The 21,662-nt window shown below is 42.4% G+C and overlaps 1 protein-coding gene across 1 annotated transcript in view; it reads right to left on the reverse strand.

The window, feature by feature from the left end:
- The window catches only part of ROBO4 (roundabout guidance receptor 4), a 49,760-nt gene that overhangs the window by 18,190 nt on the left and 9,908 nt on the right, over nucleotides 1-21,662 (reverse strand). Inside the window, exons 4-16 of the mRNA XM_081334091.1 lie at nucleotides 21,075-21,195; nucleotides 20,758-20,896; nucleotides 19,317-19,444; nucleotides 18,356-18,486; nucleotides 16,139-16,358; nucleotides 15,352-15,473; nucleotides 14,236-14,407; nucleotides 12,915-13,109; nucleotides 12,020-12,062; nucleotides 11,100-11,239; nucleotides 9,923-10,258; nucleotides 7,028-7,141; nucleotides 503-641 (exon numbers count right to left, since the gene is read on the reverse strand). Of these exons, the coding sequence (XP_081190217.1) occupies nucleotides 503-641; nucleotides 7,028-7,141; nucleotides 9,923-10,258; nucleotides 11,100-11,239; nucleotides 12,020-12,062; nucleotides 12,915-13,109; nucleotides 14,236-14,407; nucleotides 15,352-15,473; nucleotides 16,139-16,358; nucleotides 18,356-18,486; nucleotides 19,317-19,444; nucleotides 20,758-20,896; nucleotides 21,075-21,195 (2,000 nt within the window). The remainder of the gene's footprint in view (nucleotides 1-502; nucleotides 642-7,027; nucleotides 7,142-9,922; nucleotides 10,259-11,099; nucleotides 11,240-12,019; nucleotides 12,063-12,914; nucleotides 13,110-14,235; nucleotides 14,408-15,351; nucleotides 15,474-16,138; nucleotides 16,359-18,355; nucleotides 18,487-19,316; nucleotides 19,445-20,757; nucleotides 20,897-21,074; nucleotides 21,196-21,662) is intronic.

Here is a 21,662-nt window from a genome sequence, read left to right on the forward strand (position 1 = left end):
CTTGCCTGCCATTGTTGGTGGGGATGTGGGTTTCTCCTTGATTAGCTCCTCCTCCTTTACCAGGGAGAAAACAACGCCCTCAACAACACTGGTAGGGCAAGACACTGTATATACAAGGAGTTAGCCCCACACTCATAGTACTGATGATGTTACCTAGTTAAGTAATGAAACGTCTGCAAGCAAACCACCAAGTTCAGAGAGCACCGAGAATTCCCATAATTTAATCCTGACCTACAGATATTCACTTCTATTGACATCTTAATTCAAGTTCTTTTTTAAAAAAAACACATTAATTTGGTACTTGGTTTTAAAATGCAATCAGTAATATTTAGGATCCTGCTTCAGAGTATTTATTCATTGCTGTGCGTTCTACACTGCTTCAGTATGAAATAATCCAGCATTTCTGAGGTTTACATCCTCTTAATGTACCGTACAAGGTAGAATGAGGATTGCAGAAAGAGGCTCTGAGATGAAGATAAACAACCCAAATATTCAGTCTTACTCTTGCTTGGTGCTGGAATCTTTGACAGCTTGAAAACCGGGTGGGACAGGAGGAGGCGGTGGCAGTGAAGTGCCGTTTTGTGAACTGCACAGCGAGAACTTGGAAGAGCTGTAGGTTTTTAGCACCTTTTTTGCCCTCCCTAAGAAGGAACAAAAAGAGAAAAAAAGGTCAACAAGCTGCAACTTTTCCACCATCCTCGCTTCATATTTGTCAGCTGGCTCAAACAATCAGCTCCCTTGCTGATACCCAAATCAAAATAAACCCTTCCACTTTTGTGTCTTTAAATTATTACCATTATTCATGTATAATGCACTTTGCCAAAAGGATCAAAACAAGCAGTGCACAATGGCTTAAAACACTTTTTAAAAGGAGTAAACAGTATAGGAGCACATACAATAATAATAATAATAATAATAATAATAATAATAATAATAATAATAATAATAATAACAACAACAACAACAACAACAACAACAACAGGTTGGGTAATACGCAAACACACACACACACACACACACACACAAATCATTGGATAAGCATATGAATTGGTTTGCTTCCTTTCCACCTGCAGCAAATGAGAGATGAGCCAAGTTGTAGAAAACTGCAAACGTGCTTCCCCTGGAAGTCTCATTAAATAGTGACCCAAAGCCTCTCTGGGTGGGTAGGTCCAATCCAGATTAGAATAAATCTCACGAGTCCATCAAAGAAAGAAGGGGAGAGGTTCAAATAAATGCCAACTGGGTTTTGGACAAACTGATCAGGCACATAGGTTTCTGCAGCGATGGGAAAAAGATTAAAACCATAACACTTTATAGCATTACTCACAAGCTGGCTTCTACCATTAGGCATCTTCCGTAGGTCACAATTGTAGAGAAGATGACCATAGAGGCTCAAGAAATGGAGGGAAAGATAGCGCAGGCTATAACTTATCTGCCATTGCTTGCTTGTTTGCTAAAGTAGATACAGTACCTTCCTTGATTTTTAAACCAGGGGACTCTCCCCTCACCACCACCCACCACCACCACCACCACCCCCAAGATCAATCCTGTCACAAATCAGGTCTGTCCATTATGTGCTCAGATCTGGACTTCAGCACGTAACTGGTGCTAAACAAGTTTTAAATCAAAAGAAGAAGAAGGAAAAAATGGGAGTCGTGCCTCATGAAGATTTTCTTTGCTTGTGACATTTAGGCTGAAATCACACATGCATTTTTAAACTGCTTTAATTAGCACTCCTACATGTCAATTAAGGTGTGTTGTCACCATTTCCAAGTTCTGTTATCCCTGTTTTAGAAGGAACCAGGAAGAGATATTCCCTTGGCTATTCTACATCAGATGCTGACCCCAGATGCTTCATTACCTGCCCAGCCCTCCTGCAACACCCTGATGCAGTCCCCCGAGTGTCTCAAATTGGTGTTAACTGCTGCTGTCTTCTCTCCCTATCTTTCTATTGGTCACCTAAATAAACAAGGTCAAGGGAAAGCCCTGTCAGTTTCCCTGGACAAGAAAGAAGCAGCTTGTTGGTAGAGGTCTGCACCAATGACAACATCTGACCATGTTCTTCAACCATGTTTGGAACTGGAACGGGAGACAATCTAGGCTCAGCACTTGTTCACACAGTTAGCTGTCCTCCAAATGTCCAGACTGGAGCTCCTAAGAAGCAGATGGAAGTTGGGACTTCTCTTAGGTTCTCTAGCATTGATTTGCCCCAGGTTATAAATGCAAAAACAACAACAACTGTGGATTCTACCGTCTTGCCCTCTTGAGTGTTCTTTCCCAAGGAAAAAGATAATCATCTTCTAAGGAAATACATTTGTGAATATAAGCCTGAGATATTTCCTTAGCTTCCTTATCAGCAGAAGGAAATAAAATATGAAATATGTTAAATGGCGTGTGTAGGTAGGCAACTAGTATTAGAGCAATGATTTGGTCCATTCTGCTGCTTCTGGCTGGGCTTTTGATTTGGCACCAGATTACTCAAAGAAGCACTTTCCTCTCTTGATGGCTGCCCGTGGAACTCATCAACAGAGACCTTTTTAACCTGTCCCTTGCATCGGTGGGTCAGTAAAAGAGTCCAGCTTTGTTTTAGCTTTTCAACAAAACTCTGAAGATTCTATTATTCTTGTTGATTTATGAACCACTCATTTTCTCATATCATTATCCTGATGGACTCTTTGGATCTTACCCTTAAATGCATCTTAAACATAATTTGGATTTGTCATTGTCTTCTTCATGGATGCATGGATGGATGCATGGACAAACAGGTATGTTCACTTTCCAGTGTATGGCTGGGAGAGAGTGACTAGCCCAAAGTCACCCAGTTGGCTCCCATGCTCCAGGTGGGATTAGAACTGGGTCTCCCACTCCCACTCCAGCAACTTAACCATTGTACCACACTGCCTGCAACCTGAAAGAGTAAGTTGCAAGGGCAGCTTCATTGCTTGATTATCCTGCAAATAGAAACTGGTCTTTCATCGGGGCATTTGAGCACTTCAAGAGCACACACAACACAAACTAGCATCACAACTATTTGTAAAGCCCTTTTGGGAGTCACACCATCCAATCCTTTCTTCCAGAATACCCAACTTGGCCAGATTGGCTGTTCATCATAGACACAACTTCATGAATAACTGAGAAGGATCTATGGACACAGGATACTTGGAAAAGATGTGATGGAGGCCTTGTGCATACATTACAAGGAAAGTCCTCATCAGCAGTAATGCCGGTGCCTCATTAGGCATTTGAAAGGGCTTCCCAGTGGCCTCTTGGTTGGAGAGTCAGCTTGTCGGCTCAAGGCTCATCTGGCAATCAGAATCCCATAATGAAGCAATGGCAGCAAAGCACAGAAGTACACAAGGAGTTGCATACATTTAGCACCAGAGCAGACTATATAAACACACTGTTCAAATAGTACCTAATAGTCTTACCTTCGCTTTTAGGGCTCTTTAAAGCTGAACTATTGAGAATCGGGCCAGTATTTAAACACCAGAGTTCAACAAACATTGAAGAGGAAGAAACCTTGGTTTTTTTTCAGAGCATACAAGCTTATTACAAAAAAATGAACATATCTAAATGCAAAGCTTTCATGCCGGCCACATGACCATGGAGACGTCCTCAGACAAGCACTGGCTCTTCGGCTTTAAAGAGCACCAGCCCCTAGAGTTGGAAACGACTAGCATGCGTGTGCGGGGGAACCTTTACCTTTACCTTTTATGTTCAACAATCCCATGGAAGTTTTGCTTCCTGATCATTTTCTTTTGGTGTAGGTAGAAAAGGAAAGCCTTCCTTCCTTCCTTCCTTCCTTCCTTCCTTCCATCCATCCATCCATCCATCCATCCATCCATCCAACTTATGGAGAACTGATTATCACGAATGGCCTACAAATCATTGGCACTTGTTTATGAACTTCTTGAGGGATATAGGTAGATGTCCTGTACAGTTAACTACCTAGCATTCTTCAGTCATCTTGATTTTTTTTACACTTTCCTTGAATGAGCATCTTTCTTGGATACCTTTTCTAGTCAGGTAGCAGAAGGCAGCAAGGGAGGCAGGCAATGGATGGATGGATGGATGGAAGTCCTGGATCACCTTGCAACAATTAAAGTAGCACAAGAACAATCTGAGAATGAGGTAAAGAAATAGAAAGTGATTTCATATCCTCTCCCACCTGCTGTCAAAGATTCAGGGGGGAGGAAAAAAGTGGTTGCCTGAGCAATCCGGAATTAACCATTAAGCAAAGTAAACACAGGCTTAGGGCACCAGGAAAGAAGCAAGGTACCACAGAAATTAGTTCTCCTGTCCTTAATTTTTTCACCACAATGCTCAACTTTGGTTTTCAGCATTTACTGAGGATGATTAATAGGAAAAAGTGGCTTCTCTACAGGCAAAATCACATGGAGATGTGGTAATAAAGCATCCAGGGTACCAGAATGAATAAAAAATGTTCGATGAGCCTGAGTTTAAAATGATTTTTCTCTCCTCCCTCTCCAAAGGAAGCATTAAAGAGGGGGGGGGAGTCCTGTCATCCTTTTCTATTAAAATATTTCCAGTTGAATCTAAGATGACTGTCCTATTTTAAAAAAAGAAAGAAGGAAAGAATCTGGGGGAAAACTGGATATCCAGTGATGCTCTGCTGCTCTCTGCTGGAATGTAGAGAGAGAGAGTCAGCTTAGAAGGACACACAGTAAGAAGAACGCTTACAAAAACAAGAAATGTGGTGGCATTATTTTAAAAGTCCCACCACTGTATCTTTACTTGAACTAGCCAACAGCTTTGCAGAGTTTCAGAATTTTAAATCAGATTGCAAAGCACTAAAGCCAGGGATGACAGTAGGAAAAATTAGAAGTACGCCAAATATGACTTTTTTTAACATTTCTTTTTTATTTTTTCCCCACTTAAACTTGGTTTGTCTCATGTTTACATCTGTGAAGGCATTTTTTTAAAAGTTCCATCTTAAAATAGTTATTTTTTTTAATCCTACCTTATATTTTTTTAATAAACAATTGAACATGGAGAATATATTGAACACTCCGTCTTCATCCTATTTTCCCCACAACAACCCTGTGAGGTGAGTTGGCCTGAGAGAGAGAGAGTGACTGAGCCAAGGTCACCCAGCCGACTTTCATGCCTAAGGCAGGACTAGAATTCACAGTCTCCTGGTAATTGGCCCAAGATCATCCAGCTGGCTTTCATGGAACTATAATTTATGGTCTCCCAGTTTTTAGCCTGATGTCTTAACCAGTAATCCAGAGGTAGGCAACCTTGGCTCTTTTATGACTTGTGGACTTCAACTCCCAGAATTCCTAAGCCAGCATGGCTCAGCTTGGAAACCTCTCCCTTTCCCCTCAGCATGGCTGGCTCAGGAATTCTGGGAGTTGAAGTCCACGAGTCATAAAAGAGCCAAGGTTGCCTACCCCTGGACTAGACCAAGCTGGTTCTATCATGCATACATTCATTTTCTTACCCCATACTCAGGCACATACATACACTACGCACCCCAATTTTCTAGAGCAAAGCATTATTCAATGTTGTTAAAACTAACATCAGTTAATAAAGGGTAACCTAGAAATAAATTTAACTGTTATAACATGTAGATTGTAGTACATCATCTAGCAATCTCAAGAGTTTTTCTAAACCATCTTTTAAGCTGGAAAACCATACCACCAAATATAGGGAAAACATTTGGAAAGTCAGTTGGGTTTCAGTTTGCATTTTGGTTCCCTGACTAAAGCCAGGTTAGTGGTTCTGTTGCACCAATCAGAAATGGGGCTTATTGCACTGGCTTTCTCTCTGAGTGGCTTCTCTGACAAGAGCTGAAAAGTAATCTTTCCCCAATAACAAGCTTGCATCTGGAATGCAAATTTCCTTCCATTTTTCCCCAGAAGGCGTATGTAGAGCCTTGGTGGAGCAGTGGGCTAATGCCTCCTTAAGTAACACCAGCTGCCTGCAATTAGTGCAGGTTCGAGTCCCACCAGGCTCAAGGTTGACTCAGCCTTCCATCCTTCCGAGGTAGGTAAAATGAGGACCCAGATTGTTGGGGGCAATAAGCTGACTTTGTAATAATGCCGCTTGGGGTGTGTGTGAAAGCCCTAATAAGCAGGCATATACATAGAATGAAGGCTACTGCTAAGCTTGTAAGCCGCCCTGAGTCTTCGGAGAAGGGCGAGATATAAATGGAATTAAAATAAAATAAATAAAATAAATGTGAAAATGAAATATTAAAGACCATACTAAGGACATGTCAAACTTTCTCTTTGAGCAAATTGGTTTCTGAAATACTAGTGGCTCCTTTTCTCCCCTATTTGCCTCCATATCTAGGCTTGTGAGATGAAAAAGGTGGCCATTCTTTCAGCAGATGGAAAGGGAAAAATAGGGGACAGAAAGAGGGATAAGTAATTGCATGTGAACACAAAGGTGACAGAAACTCGGCATGACCAGCCAAGCTTACATCTGTCGGGATCTAAGTGTTTAAAGAGATCTCACCTGGAAGAACTAAGTGCCTATTATACCTGATTATGTCCCTAAGCAGCAGAGGGCAATCACATGAGCCAAGGACCACGTTAAATGCACTGTCCTGAGTCCCCACCATATTCGTCTCATTTCTTCCCATGTATGAGAAGAATGAGCCGTGGTGGTGCAGTGGTTAGAATGCAGTACTGCAGGCTAACTCACACTGCTCACTTCAGGAGTTCGATCCTGAACGGCTCAAGGTTGATTCAGCCTTCCATCCTTCCGAGGTCGGTAAAATGTGGACCCAGATTGTTGGGGGCAATACACTGACTCTGTAAATCACTTAGAGCGGATTCTAAAGCACTGTAAAGTGGTATATAAGTCTAAGTGCTATTGCTATTGCTATTGCTATATATAAGACTTAAAGAGGACTCAGCCTAGCCTTCTATCTTACTGAAGTCAGTTCAAACAAGTCATGACAAGGTCTTAGAAATCAAATAGTGGATTCCAGTCTAACAAAATGTTTACAACTGATTGGGTCTTTGCCCCAAACCGTGAAGCAAGTTTCTTCTCCTACCATGGACTCTTGGATGCTTTCCAGAACTAACAACACTTCTTGGGCTACTAGGGTTGCTCCAATCTGCTGAGAATCCTGATGGGGACATGGGTGTGCTGTGCACCTGTTGCAGCTCTGAAAGAGAAAGGGATGTTTATGAGACTATGTGCTTGTCAGATCAACCTGAATGCATGCCATTAACAATGATCAGCCATTGGTCAACCTAGGATGATCCAGATACTGAAGTATTACTTGTCCAGGAAGATACTCCAAGTCCTAAATCTGCTGGGTGAAAGGAAACTGCTGCCCATGAAACTGAAGATTTGGGGGCCACACTTGGTGACCTTCAGCACTTTCCAGTGAGAGGAACATGAGCTACTTCGGTCAAATTGCATATGGTCCACAACAAGGTGAAAAAGCCTTCAATGAAATGTAATAGATGGGCAAAGTCTAGCCAGCCCTTACAAACACATTCCTGCAAAATGTCAGATGGTATGCATTTCAAGGTCCCACCAAAGGAGATTCTGAGCATAAGAAATAGGGGGGTGGTGGTGTCATTTCTATGCAATCATGTGAGTAAATGCATGTTCCTGAGTAGGCATAGACCTTTATGGGTCCTACACATGCACAAAACTTACTTCCTTAAAGGCTCTGACATGGTAGAGATGACCATGAAAGCCAAAGCTGTAACAGGCTCCCCAGATAGAGATGCTCTTTGAGCTGGCAAGTTAATTTCCAAGGAACTCAGCCCTTGCTGTGTCCTTAACAGAGGCGATGCTTTGCTCTGCATCGCTCCTGGCAATTAGCAGCTGCAGCAAGCAAATGAGGCTTTCTATTACATTCCACAAAAGCCATGGCATTAAATCTGTACCTGAACTTTGGAGATAATTCAATTAGGTCCCCTTGCAAAGAGGAAGCAGGGGGGAGAGATACAACAGCCAAGGGGAGTCAGGGGTTTTCCCATCTCCTGGCTACCTGCAGAAATTCGATTGACATTTAGACCAGTGCCCTCCTCTCTTTCATGATCTCGTGGGTGAAGGTAACAATCAGTGAAAGCGCCCCTGACTTTCTGAGTTGAATGAAACTTCTCGCAGACTCCTAACTGGTTCAAGAAGTGAACGGACAGGAAGCAGGTAATAAGGATTTCATTTCCCCAGTGGACAGATGCATAGTGTATGGGCATCCCTTCCGCAAAGATCCGCATTGGCACCCAAGCTTTTTCACTTATTTGGAGCTGAGCAGCTGAAGTAATTAAGCTGCAGATGATATCAACTTATTTGGGGCAGTAAAAGAGAAGGGAAAGAGTGCAAAGAGCTCCCAAGGGGATGGAGAGTGGCTGATTAGTACAATGCAATGCGAAGTCACGCACATTTGATTAAAAAAAACAACAACCTCAATTTCAGATGCATACTAATGGAATCTCAGATGGCAATAGTGACTGGCCACAAAAGGGATATTGGAGCTATGGTGTAGAAGTAAATGCAGATGACAGTCCAATGCATAGCCTTGGTGGGAAAAACAATAGGCACATTTCACTCTAGGAATCCTTAGGAAGGAAATTGAAATGAGAACTAACATAGCAGATGATGATGATGATGATGATGATAATAATAATAATAATAATAATAATAATAATAATAATAATAATAATAATAATAATAATAATAATAATAATAATAGTTGGAAGGGACCTTGGAGGTCATCTAGTCCAACCCCCTGTTCAGGCAGAAAACCCTATACCATTTCAGACATATGGCTGTCCAGTCTCTTCTTTAAAATTTCCAGTGTTGGGGCATTCACCGCTTCTGGGGGCAGGTTGTTCCACTGATTAATTGTTCTAACCGTCAGGAAGTTTCTCCTTAGTTCTAGGTTGCTTCTCTCCTTGGTTAGTTTCCATCCGTTGCTTCTTATCCTACCTTCAGGAGCTTTGGAGAACAGCTTGGCTCCCTCTTCTTTGGGGCAGCCCCTGAGATATTGGAACACTGCTATCATGTCACCCCTCACCCTTCTCTTCATTAAACTACACATACCCAATTCCAGCAACCGTTCCTTCTATGTTTTAGCCTCCAGCCCCCTAATCATCTTTGTTGCTCTTCTCTGTACTCTTTCTAGAGTCTCAACATCTTTTTAATGTGATGAGATTGCAGCTGGAATGACATTTCTGATCATTACACCTCAAAAAGGATATTGTAGAGCTTGACTGGGTACAGAAAAAGATCGTTAAAGTTTATTCGGGCTACAGCAGGTCTTTTATTAGAAAATACTGTAGCATTAAGTCTCTAGGCTAAAAATGACATTAACCATATATAAAATCCTACATACATGAAAAGATGGATAGAGATATGTTTCAGAATCTGGGATCATCAACTGAATCTGAACTGGCAAGATTTGGACTGCTATTTTAGAAAAATGTTTATTCATTTGCAAAACTGGTATATTGATTCCATCATTAAGTGGATGGAGGTGGTGATGTCAGTTTGGATTTCTTTCAAGGAAGCAATAGCCAGAGACTGCTTAAGATAAGCATCAGTTATTCGGGGAACGGGCTTTGCCTTACCCCAGGGGTGTCAAACTCAATTTCATTGAGGGCCGCATCAGAATTGTGGTTGCCCTCAGGGGGCCGGGTGGGTATGGCCAGGGTGGGCGTGGCCTACTGGGTGGGCATGGCTAGAGTGCGTATGGCCTACTGGGTGGGCGTGGCCAGCTCTACATCGTTCGCATCAAGGGTGCCTATGGGGGCCTGGGCAGGAGTGGGACAGATCTGGGGGTCTCTGGCAGGAGGAGGGTCTCTGGGCCAGGGCCAAGGCAGTGGGGGCCATTCCCTCACTGTTTCCAGGATGGCTTCGCAGGCTGCATGAAACCACTTTGCGGGCCGGCTCCGGCTCCCAGGCCTTGTGTTTGACATGTCTGCCTTACCCTTTTTGTCATATTTGGCCCAGGATCCTCTGATGGTACGATTTGGGGACAGAGAACCAGCTGCCTTCCATGGCCCTTGTTGAGTTCTTCCTTGGCCACTGGCACGATCAGTCCTCAGGTTCTGACTACCGTGAGACATGAGCTCACCAGCCTGTGTTAACGCCATACTTTGTAGGCTGGGATTGGAAAGGTATGGCAGAGAACTGTAGAATGTCTTGAGATCTTTTGCTGGAAGGCTCACGCGCAAAGCTCCATGTGGGCTACTGTTGCTGCTATCAGGCACCAAAGGAACAGTCTGGATTCGTGACCCTTGACTCTGCCTATCAAAGGACACCGCTGTGGGGATGAAGACACAAAAGGAAAAAAGAGTTGCCTGTGATTTTCTGACTTTGCAGTCAAATCCCTACAGTAGTGAACAACTAATTGGCAGAATTGATATGGCCCAATCCATACTGTACAAGGCATATACAAAAATGAGGAGAAGGACAAAAACGAGAGAAGGTCAAAGAATGCAGGGAAGAAGAAGAAGAAGAAGAAGAAGAAGAAGAAGAAGAAGAAGAAGAAGAAGAAGAAGAAGAAGAAGAAGAAGAAGAAGAAGAAGAAGAAGAAGAAGAAGAAGACCACCATTAAATATATTTGCTGCATGTAAATATTATAATATTTATTTATTTTCTTGAAAACCATATATCAATTCATTCGTTTTTATAGGAAGGTGCTGGTGCAAAAGGAGTCACAGAATGCCCATGTTCTGCCTCTTCCATCGCCTTTTTTGGAGAAAGGATCTCCACTTTGAGGGATTATGCAAGAACAAACAGAGGAAGAGGCTTTTCCTACACCTTGGAGAGCATCCAGCCCATAAGGGTAGCATGCTGGGTAGAAGCCCAGACTTTCTGCAAGGTTTAGCTCCCCCAGACCTGTTCTAGATTCAGTTTCAATAGGACAACTTTTGCATGGAGTGTTGTATAGAAGAATTACCCAAGCAATATAACAGGTAATTGCCTTGCACACTAAATCTGTTACTGGCTTTATGCCGCTGTTCTTGAGTTTTGTATGCACATTCTTTGATTTTATCTGGACCTCCATAACTACCCCACAAGCTTAATTAAAAGAGGGCAATATAATAAAGATAGAAACAAGACTTTCAACGTGGAATGAAGAAGAAGAAAAAAGTGTATACTAGATTTCTGGAATTCTTGGCTGTCTTTGGATTCCATCCATAGAAGTTGGCTACTGAGGCTGCTGCTGGTGCTATAATTCTTGGAACCAGATGTGGATTTCCATGTATTTGAAAGCCAAGGGGAATCACTGGGGTCTACCCTGTAGTCGAGGGGAAAATACACATAACTTAACTTACATGGTTCAGGATGATAGCTTTGACAGTTATTTCTTGCCCGCCCAAAGCAAAATAACCTAACATCAGAATAACCTATTATCCTAATGAGAGACAAATGTAAACCAGGCTTCCTTTCCCAAAGAGACTACTGTCCAGCACGTTGAATAGCAGGGAGAAGAAACATACACAACAATTAAACAATCATTTTACTGTAAGCAGGACAGACATTGATAAACAGTAGTTGCTGGAATTCTATCATAATGGCTCTTAAATTTTCTTCAGTAAAACTACTTTTTTAGAAGCTTCTGGATTCTTGTGCATTTGACTGTTTTTTTATCTAGCCTACCAGGAAGAAGTTTGACCAGAGGATGAGTCATGAAATTAAATGCTGTGTCTTCATCAGTAGTTTGGCCATAAATGTCTGCAACATTCCTTTATTTATGCCCAGGAAACTGCTAAATTATAAAAAAAGTGTATGACATCTGTTTTAACTCTCAGGTTACATTGGATAATGACAAAGGTTCTCTAGTTGCATTATTTGGGAGAAGTCTCGTAATTTTACACTGATTTAACTTTTACAAAAAGAGAACAAAACAAAATTTAGAACATCGCCTTTTCCCCAAAACAGGACCAGCCACAACTCATTCCAGCCCCTCCCTCTTAATAGCATCATACATTTTTGTTTTTTTTACATTTGACCCCAAGAATAAATATTCAGAAGGAAACAAGAATCCAGAATCCTTAAAATTTCAACTATCCCTTACCTATGTTTGATGATGGTGTCATCACTTGCATTCCGGTAAAGTCCTGAAAAGAAGGCAGTGTAGACTAAGATGCTGTGGTTCCCATCTTCTTATTAACAGTATGTTCATGATATTTGTGTCATGGCTGACAACAGTGCTCTCTGCTATTTGGAATAAAGCCTCTTTTTCAGGCATAAATAACATTTTATCTGCAGGCAAACCATACATTTCCTCCTGTGGCACCTCTTATGCAGAAAGAGGTCATTATTCAAGGAATTTCAGGAAACAACAGGCATTGGTGAGACATTTAATCCTTTCTTTGTATGCTCCACTGCAGATAAATATTTACGGGAGCACCTCTTGCCGGCGTTAACTTCCCATTGTCCTGTGCGCTCCCACAGAGAGGGCCTCCTCAGGGTGCCATCGGTCAAGGAATCTCGACTGGTGGCCCCCAGGGGGAGAGCATTCTCTGTGGGCGCGCCTGCCCTCTGGAATCAGCTTCCGGTTGAGCTCCGGATGGCTCCCGACCTTCGCTCGTTTCGCCGCGACCTGAAGACTTGGTTGTTTGAACAGGCCGGCCTGGACTGAGGGATTGGATTTTAGTGTTTAAATTTAAAAAAAAAATTAAATTTTAGATTGTATTTATTACTTAGGGCTATTGATTTAATCTTATTTTAATTTTTATACCTTGTGTGTTGTTACTGTTTTAATTGCCCTGTACACCACCCCGAGTCCTTGGAGAGGGGCGGTATATAAATCTAATAAAATAAATAAAAATAAATAATTCTCCAACACTTCTAAGTGGCCTTTTTCCCTTCTATGGTTCCAAAGGCATCTACGGAAATGCTAATCTTTGACTGACCTTTGTGAGCACTTACTGTGTTGTCTGAACGCAGCCAAAGGAAGCCTCCCTTACCTTCTCCAAGGGCGTACCGTCGTCCTCCACTGAACTGCCTGGCTTGTTGCTGGCAGACGTAAACCGCCAGCACCATCAGCATGACCCAGAGCGCCGAACCAACGCTGGCAATAAAGACTGGCTGACGCACGACTTCCAGCAGGTAATTAGCTGACAGAAAGTCTGGGGTCTTTGCCATCTTCTCCACCACGGGATCTGGAATGACATAAGTTCAGGGGATCAATCAATCAGAATAGAGCTGGAAGGGGGACCTTGGAGATCTTCTAGTCCAGCCCCATGCTCAAGCAGGAGACCCTATACCGTTTCAGACAAATGGTTGTCCAGTCTCTTCTTAAAAACGTCCAGTGTTGGAGCACCCACAACTTTTGGAGGAAGGTTGTTCCACTGGTTAATTGTCCTCACTGTTAGGAAGCTTCTCCTTAATCATCTTAGTTGCTCTTCTTTGGCCCCCCCCTTTTTTTTTATGGAACGCTGTAATTTCCATGGCTAAGCAAGACAGTTGTTTAAGTGAGTCCTGCCCAATTTTACAACCTTTTTGCCATGATTGTTAAGCGAATCACGGCAGCTGTTGAGCAGATCGTGCAGTTATCCAATCAATCTGGCTTCCCCCTTTGACTTGGCTTGTCAGAAGCTGGCTAGGAAGATTGCAATTGGAGGTCACATGACCCTGGGATGCTGCATCGGTCATCAAGAGGCACCGGTTGCCAAGTGCCTGAAATTTGACGATGTGACCGCTGGAATGCTGTGATGGTTGTAAGAGTGCAAGGACAGGTTTGAATTTTGAATTTGAATTTGATTGAATTTATATACCGCCCTTTCCCGAAGGACTCAGGGCAATTGTTGGGGGCAATTAAGCTGACTTTGTAATAATGCCGCTGGGGTGTGTGTGAAAGCCCTAATAAGCAGGCATATGCATAGAATGAAGGCTACTGCTAAGCTTGTAAGCCGCCCTGAGTCTTCGGAGAAGGGCGGGATATAAATGGAATTAAAATTAAAATTAAAATTATATAAAACATCAATACAAAAATTAAGAGCAATTAAAAAAGATTAAACTAAGTCCCTGAAAAAATATAAAACCCCAGTTGTAAGTCCTTTTTTCAGTGCCGAAACCGAAGAGTTGCTAAATGAACGGCTGGAAGCCAAGAGCTACCTGGAGACAGCACATTTCATATTAGCATCACATCTGCTCTTTTTAAATATTAAAATGTGGCCTCTACAAGGGTGCCCTACTATGTAGACGCTACCGTAAAATAAGAAAAGTGCAAGTGTCCAAAATGCAGTTATCTACGTCCCAAAGAATGATAAAAGAGCAAGTTCTGACCTGCAGTACCGCATACAGGATTGCTGGCTACTCCAACACCTGCTCCATTGACTGCAGCTACCTTCACACAGTATTTCTGTCCACTTGGGAGTTCTGTCATTTCCAGGTTATGTGTGCCTCCATCTACTGTCCTGTTAAATCCTGGATGGGTTTCATTGCCAAGGAACCAGACCTGGGGAGGAAAAAAGGCAAGAAACAAAGGTAGCTCTTCCGGATCACATAAAGCAAGTTATTTTCTGGAGAAGGATGGTCCTTAAATCTCTGGGAGACCAAACGTTGCTGAAACAAAGTGTCCAGCAGCTCCATCCAGTCTGACAAACGGTCAGGAAATAGTTGTAGCTCATTAGCTTTTGGAATACCACCAGATCCTTCCCGCTTAGCAAGTAGATTTTAGCCAAGATAAAATAACAAGCAAATTTTACACTTAAAAAGGAATGTTATTATCGGAATGGGACAACTCACTGCAGCCAACTCGCTGTGGTACAACTCACTGCAGGGCAATTTAACAATTGGATTTAATTATTTAAAATAAATTAAAAAATATTTTAATTTTTGTCATTCACATTTCATTCTCTCTGTCCTTTGGCATCCTTTCTTTAATTATTCTATTCCACCATTTCTTTGATATTAGCGTAACTCTTGTCCCGCAGTGAGTTGGCCGTGGTGAGTTGGCTGTGGTGAGTTGGCCATGGCAAGTTGTTCCACAGTGAGTTGGCTGTGGTGAGTTGGCCATGGTGAGTTTGCCATGATGAGTTGGCTGTGGTGAGTTGTCCGTGATGAGTTGTCTGTGGTGAGTTGGCCATGGTGAGTTGGCCATGGTGAGCTGGCCGTGGTGAGTTGGCTGTGGTGAGTTGGCCATGATGGCCACAAGTTGGCCACGGTGAGTTGGCCGCAATGAATTGTCATAGACTCATATGGCCTGCTTTACATGTATAACTGCACAGAGCAAAGCAAAAAGAAACAAAACACCACAACAAATCTTGTTTTCCTTCCTATAAAGATATTCATAGTCAAGATTCCAAACCCTCCACTCCTTAACATCTTTTGCATCATCCTTCTCTGAGGTTGCTTCCATTCGTCAACATCTCATCAGTATTCAATAACTAAACACCATACCTGATAAGCCTTAATAATGCCATTGTGGGTGTCTGGGAGAGGAGGCTCCCAGTGAATGATCACAGTGCTATTCCCAGCTCTGGACACAGTGATGCTGATGATTTGTGGAGCAGAATTTGGCACTGCGGGAAAGAGACAGCATAAGTTGGAAAGTATATGGAGACTCTCAGTCACACAGATCATGTTTACTCCAAAGATGCTTTTCCAAAGGGCAATTGGACTTTCTTGGGTTTTTCCACCCTTGAATACGTTTTGCTTCTCATCTAAGAAGCTTCTTGAATGAGAAGTGAAGAATTTTCAAGCAAAAAAAGAAACAAAAATGTCCAGTTGCCTTTTGGAAAAGCACATCTCAGATACTAGTTGAAAATATTTAGCAGGAGCAAGACCACCCATGCCTTAAGTTGTTTGGGAACACAGGACTCTTCCATCACTTCATGTCTATTCTGACACTGCTTGTCTCTTCAACCACCCAATGCTTCTCCAATAGGTCCAGGGAGAAAGGTGAAGAAATTTCAGATCATCTTTGCCCATAAAAATAATAACCTCCCACCCACCAAAAAAATCTAGCTCTGCTACATCCCACTCAAGGCCAGCTGAAGAAAAGCACAACAAAATCAAAGCAGGAGAAAGAAAATGAGAAGAAAAGAGAAAGAGGGTGGACCCACAGCTTTGAAGTATGGGCTTGGATTTCTTTCCAAAATTTAGTGTAGTTTTTAAACTAAAATATTTTCCCTGCAAGCTATTAAATTAACAACATCAGTCAAAACATGGTGATAAGCTTTTGCACCTTCCTCTGGGATGTACAGTTGTCTCACGTTGCTGTCTATCCCATGGATCTTCCCCAAATACGGTCGCACCTTGAATTCATACTTGTAACCTCTTTCAAGTCCAGGAATAATGGTCTGCTGGTCTCTTGGGACATCCCATTCAGCCCAGTGTGCTTTCGCGGGCAGCAGAGAACGATAGAACACCTTGTAAGCCTCTATGGGTTGGGAAGTTGGGGTAACCTTCAAGCAATAGAGTAATTGGAAATGTGCTTTGGTGAGTGCATTTCAATTCCTAGAAATCAGGCATATAGTTAGGATGCTACATATTTCTTCTTAATCAGAAGAACAATTTTTAATGCTGTAAGCCATCTGGAGTCACCATGTGTGAGTTGGGTGGCCATATAAAAGGAAGGAAGGAAGGAAGGAAGGAAGGAAGGAAGGAAGGAAGGAAGGAAGGAAGGAAGGAAGGAAGGAAGGAAGGAAGGAAGAAAGAAAGAAGGAAAGAAAGAGAGAGAGAGAGAGAGAGAGAGAGAGAGAGAGAGAGAGAGAGAGAGAGAGAGAGAGAAAGAAAGAAAGAAAGAGAAAGGAAGGAGGGAAGGAAGGAAGGAAGGAAGGAAGGAAGGAAGGAAGGAAGGAAGGAAGGAAGGAAGGAAGGAAGGAAGAGGAAAGGAAAGGAAAGGAAAGGAAAGGAAAGGAAAGGAAAGGAAAGGAAAGGAAAGGAAAGGAAAGGAAAGGAAAGGAAAGGAAGGGAAGGGAAGGGAAGGGAAAGGAAAGAAGGAAAGGAAAGAAGGAAAGGAAAGGAAAGGAAAGGAAAGGAAAGGAAAGGAAAGGAAAGGAAAGGAAAGGAAAGGAAAGGAAAGGAAAGGAAAGGAAAGGAAAGGAAAGGAAAGGAAAGGAAAGGAGCTTGTACAGACAAAGGAGGGTACTGCTGAGCAAGAAATGAAAGCAAAATGGGAGCTAAACCAGAATCTTCACCCTAGTTCTGAATTATGAAACATTTGGAATGTTGACCGAAAGTTCTGAATTTAAAATTTGATGTGGAGCCAATAGTATTGACACAGAACCTGGCTGAAAAATGCCATATGCCAGTGATGGCGAACCTTTTAGAGACCGAGTGCCGAAACCCCAACCCAAAACCCACTTATTTATCGCAAAGTGCCAGGGGCGCATCAGCGTTGTGGTCCCCTCGGGGGGTGGCAGGGAGGCCCCTATGAGTGCCATCTCTGGCACACAAAAACCAGGAGCGCAAAAATAGGCCACCGTGCTGCAAGGCGTAAAAACGGCAGCCGGTGCGCCATGGGGTCCAGATACAAGGTGCTGCACCACGTAAGAATGGGGCAGGCCTAGGGAGTATCACGCAGGCACTAGCCCCACCCCATTTGCAGCACGTGTAAATGTAAAATGCTTTCCCCGCCCTTTTCTTCCAGTCTGCCAATCGACAATGGTTGGTGACCTCTGCTCTACCACCTCTAGTCGAGCTTGCGAGTCAGCTGCTTTGCCTCCTTTGTGCTGGGTGGGGCAGCCTGATGGATCTGCTGCTGGCGGCTGCGGCACGTGTGCCAACAGAGAGGGCTCTGAGTGCCGCCTCTGGCACGCGTGTCATAGGTTCGCCACCACTGCCATATGCAAACACTGAAATAGGATGATTCAAAACCCTTTGAAATAAAAAAAATGGTGGTGAAGAAAGGAAAATTGAGAATATAAAGTGAATTATTGCAAGCAAGAGCTGTGAGGATTTGCACAATTAGGATTAGAATTATTGTTGCCGTTTTGAATCTAACTGGTCTCTGAAGTGGATGAATATTTGTTTGGGGAGACTCCTGTCCTGCCAGAGAAGAATTTCATTGTTTTTGAAATGTGATTCCTATGAATTCAAAAGACCATTTCTCCCTCCCTCCCTCCCTCTCTCCTTCTCTTCCCACCTCTCTCCTTCCCTTCCTCCCTCTCTTCCATCCTGATTTTTTTTTAAATTATGTCTTTATTATATTTGTCTGCCTTGGGCTACATCACTCTTCTTAGAAACTATTGCTCTATTTCTCACTTCTTACCCTCTGATCATGTCTGGATCCTTCCATTGCTTTATTGTTTATAAATGTACCCACCAGCCTAAAAAAATTGTTTGAGTCCATTCTATTTATAGAAATGGGTATGTTAATTAAAGTCATTTTAAATCATAACTCCTCATCATTAAGAATATCTAGATTTTGAACTATCACCCTTTGGCATTCTTAACTCACCTTCCAATGCAGATGGGCAGCTGGGGCAGAAGGGACAATGGTCACATTTACCAGACAAACTCTGATATCCATCAGCTCCTTTGGAACATCTTTTGACCTGTTCCAGTCCTTCTGCCTGGGGTCTAGTGGATCTAAAGGCCAGAAAAGAAACCCACAATATATATGGTATGTCAGCCTCAACTTTAAAGTATTTGAAGGACATCCCAAAGGTGATTTTTCAAAAGGCAACTGAATTTTCTTTGTTTCTTCCTTGAAGGAAAAAAAAAACAGTTCTCAGAAATGTTGAGAAAGTACCTAACAAACAAGATAACTGCAAGGAATATAAATTCTTCCTTTCTCCACCACTCAGTCAGGACTGAAGAAGCTTCTTGGATGAGAAGCGAAGAGTTTTCAAGGAAAAAAACCCCGAAGCAAGTCCAGTTGCCTTTTGAAAAATCACTTTGGGGACAGCCATGACCTGGATGACTGAGAATCTCCATAGGTACTTGAAGGACAATGATACCAATGGTTTCCTTGCATTCAGATGTGACCTGGCCTTACTTTAGTGGACAGTGAACAGTTTAGGAGAAGCCTTTAATCTAATTTCATATGGACCATTGCCTACTTTTAACAACCCTAACCCCCCCAACCCACACCCACTCCTGACTCTTGTAAAAGTTCTTTGTCCTCCTCTCCCCCACTCATTATTCAGCTTTTAACAAATCACCCTTAAATAATCCGTGTATCCCTGCTCTAGAGGAATTAATTGCAGAGTTATGTCATGATTCAGTGGTTCATCTGGGGAAAAAAATGTTAGCTTTTTATTGTAGCTGAAAATAATCTTGTTGTGGGACAGGGGGCTGTTGCCCTAAGAAGAAGATAGTGGATTTTGGTAAGTGCTTGTTTAAGGAAAACCTCTGGCTCTTATTCAGCAAGGGCCCTCTTCTTTTTTCTTGTGGGTCTTGTAGAGAAAGTTGCTCACCTTCCACAGTTAAAGATGCCTTGGCAAAAATAGTCCCTCCGTGGCTGTAAGCAGCACAGATGTATTTCCCAGTATCACACATTGTCAGGTGGTGAATCTGAAGGACATTTTCTTGGTCTACTTGATACCTGTGAGGAAACGTCCAGAATTCTCAGTTGGCCACAGTGACCTTATTTACATAAAAAGAAAAAAAAACAGATTGGTTCCTTCCCCCCCCCCACCACTTCCTAGGAATTCTTTCAAAAACTCAATAATACATTGTGTGATTCTCCCCCATTCCCAGGAATACTTAAAAAAAATAGATAATGCATTGAATGGCAATATTATTTGGTCCTCCATGAATCTGCCATCTATCAAACTTCACTGGACACGTCCCAAGACATATTAATATGCAGGGCTTTTTTTCTCATAGAACACTCAGAATAGAGTTCCGGCACCTTTTTTGGATGATACATTGTAGGGTAGGCAAGGCGGGTTGTATGACATGTGTGAGTTCTGGCACCTTTTTCTTTTACAAAAAAAGCACTGTTAATATGTGATATAGAATTTAGCAATAGCATTTAGGCTTCCATATCGCTCCAAAGCATTCTCTGGGTGTCAAAGAATTATTATGCATATTGTCCCCAACAATCTGGGTCCTCATTTTACCGACCTCAGAAGGATGGAAGGATGGGTCAATCTTGAGCTGGTCAAAATCAAACTTCAGGCTGTAGGCAGAGTTTGCCCGCACTGCTACATTCTAACCACTGCAGCACCAGGACTCTAAAGATATGAAGTGGTGTGGAGGGGGGCACCCTCTAACTCTTTATTCATGCTTGCACAAATTGATGAAGATTTCTATCAAGGAGTAAGTTTTCCTTAGAAGAAATCTGGAGAGCCATACAACACCCCGTTGTTTGCATTTAGTTAAAAAGCTCTCTGGACTCTCTTATTTTGCTTGCTGTGAATTTTGGTTTGTTCGCTTGTTTGTTCTGTATTGCAGTAACTTTCTCGTCTGATCTTCTTAAACATTTCTGATCTTACAAAGAAACAGCAGGGATACGCGGAATGAAAATGATAATAATACTCAGCCTCGTTTTCTCCAGTGTAGTTTGTTTGAAGACATATCTCACCACGCAATTTACCTTTCAGAATTCTTGTGAGAATAAAATGGCAAAGGAAAAATCTCTAAATTTCTTGAGAGATGAATGATGATGATGGTGATGATGATGGTGATGATGATGATTTCCAGTGAGAAAGTAAACAGGACCAGTCCTGCCTAAGACCATCTTTTTACATACGAACCTATTCGACAAGACTTAGGTACCCCAAGGGCAAAGCATGAAAATTAAATCCAGCCATGGTGGTGGATTCTGAAGAATACTTGTAGAATCATCGGTCTCACCTACAATTCTAAAAGATGAATAGGAGAATTGGAACTCAACTAGGAAGTTATACTTGCCTCCCTGAAGGGAGATCTCCATCTTCTTTATACCACTGCACAACAAGTTTTGGGTCTCCACGGATTCCACAAGTGAACTGAGCGCTGCTGCCAACACTGGCTACAACATCACTGGGTTTCTGAATGAATGTTGGCCTTTCTACAATGGAAGAAGCAGAGTGTTTCCTCAGTCCCATTTTGGCAACCTGACAGTCATCAATGTTACTACGTGCCATCTCAAGGAGGTGTTTGTGCATTGTTCCAAGCTGTCTTAAAGAATGGCCCTCCAACTGCAAAGCCAAGCCTAGGTGAACTCTAATCATTGTGGATTTTCTTACCCAAGACAGTGACTGTGGCTGCTCTGCTCTCTTGCTCCCCTGCTTGATTGACAGCCAGACATGTATATGTTCCTGCATCACTCTTCTGAGCAGAGGCTACCAGAAGTTTTTCTTTGGAGAACTGCAGAAATAGAGTGGGGGGGGGGAATGAAGGACTGGAATATCAGAGGAGACAAATGATCTTGCTGGAGAATTGAAGAAAAGAACCTCCCCATTTTTCTATGTCTTGGGGAAGGAAAGTTTAGGATTTAGTAATATCTCTCCTCTCTCTCTCTCTCTCTCTCTCTCTCTCTCTTTTCAAAATTAGAAGAACACAATCTATTATTTAGGGTTGCACAATCTCCAAAGTTGCCTCAGTAGCCTCTCCCAAAACTTCTGTTGTGTGAATCAAGCTATTGCTTTAAACCATCTATGAGGGCATCATTTATGAGATAAAGAAAGCCATGGTGTTTTGTTAACTTGTGCTTACAGTACGTACGATGTGACAATGCAACCTCACTGATTTCTATATGTCTACTATAACTGTTAGTCTACTAATTTGTCCCACTGACTTCAAGAAGTTGCAGGATCCAATCTGGGCCAGTCACC

This window comes from Vipera berus (assembly GCF_964194415.1).
Source record: "Vipera berus genome assembly, chromosome: 8".
NCBI lineage: Eukaryota > Metazoa > Chordata > Lepidosauria > Squamata > Viperidae > Vipera > Vipera berus.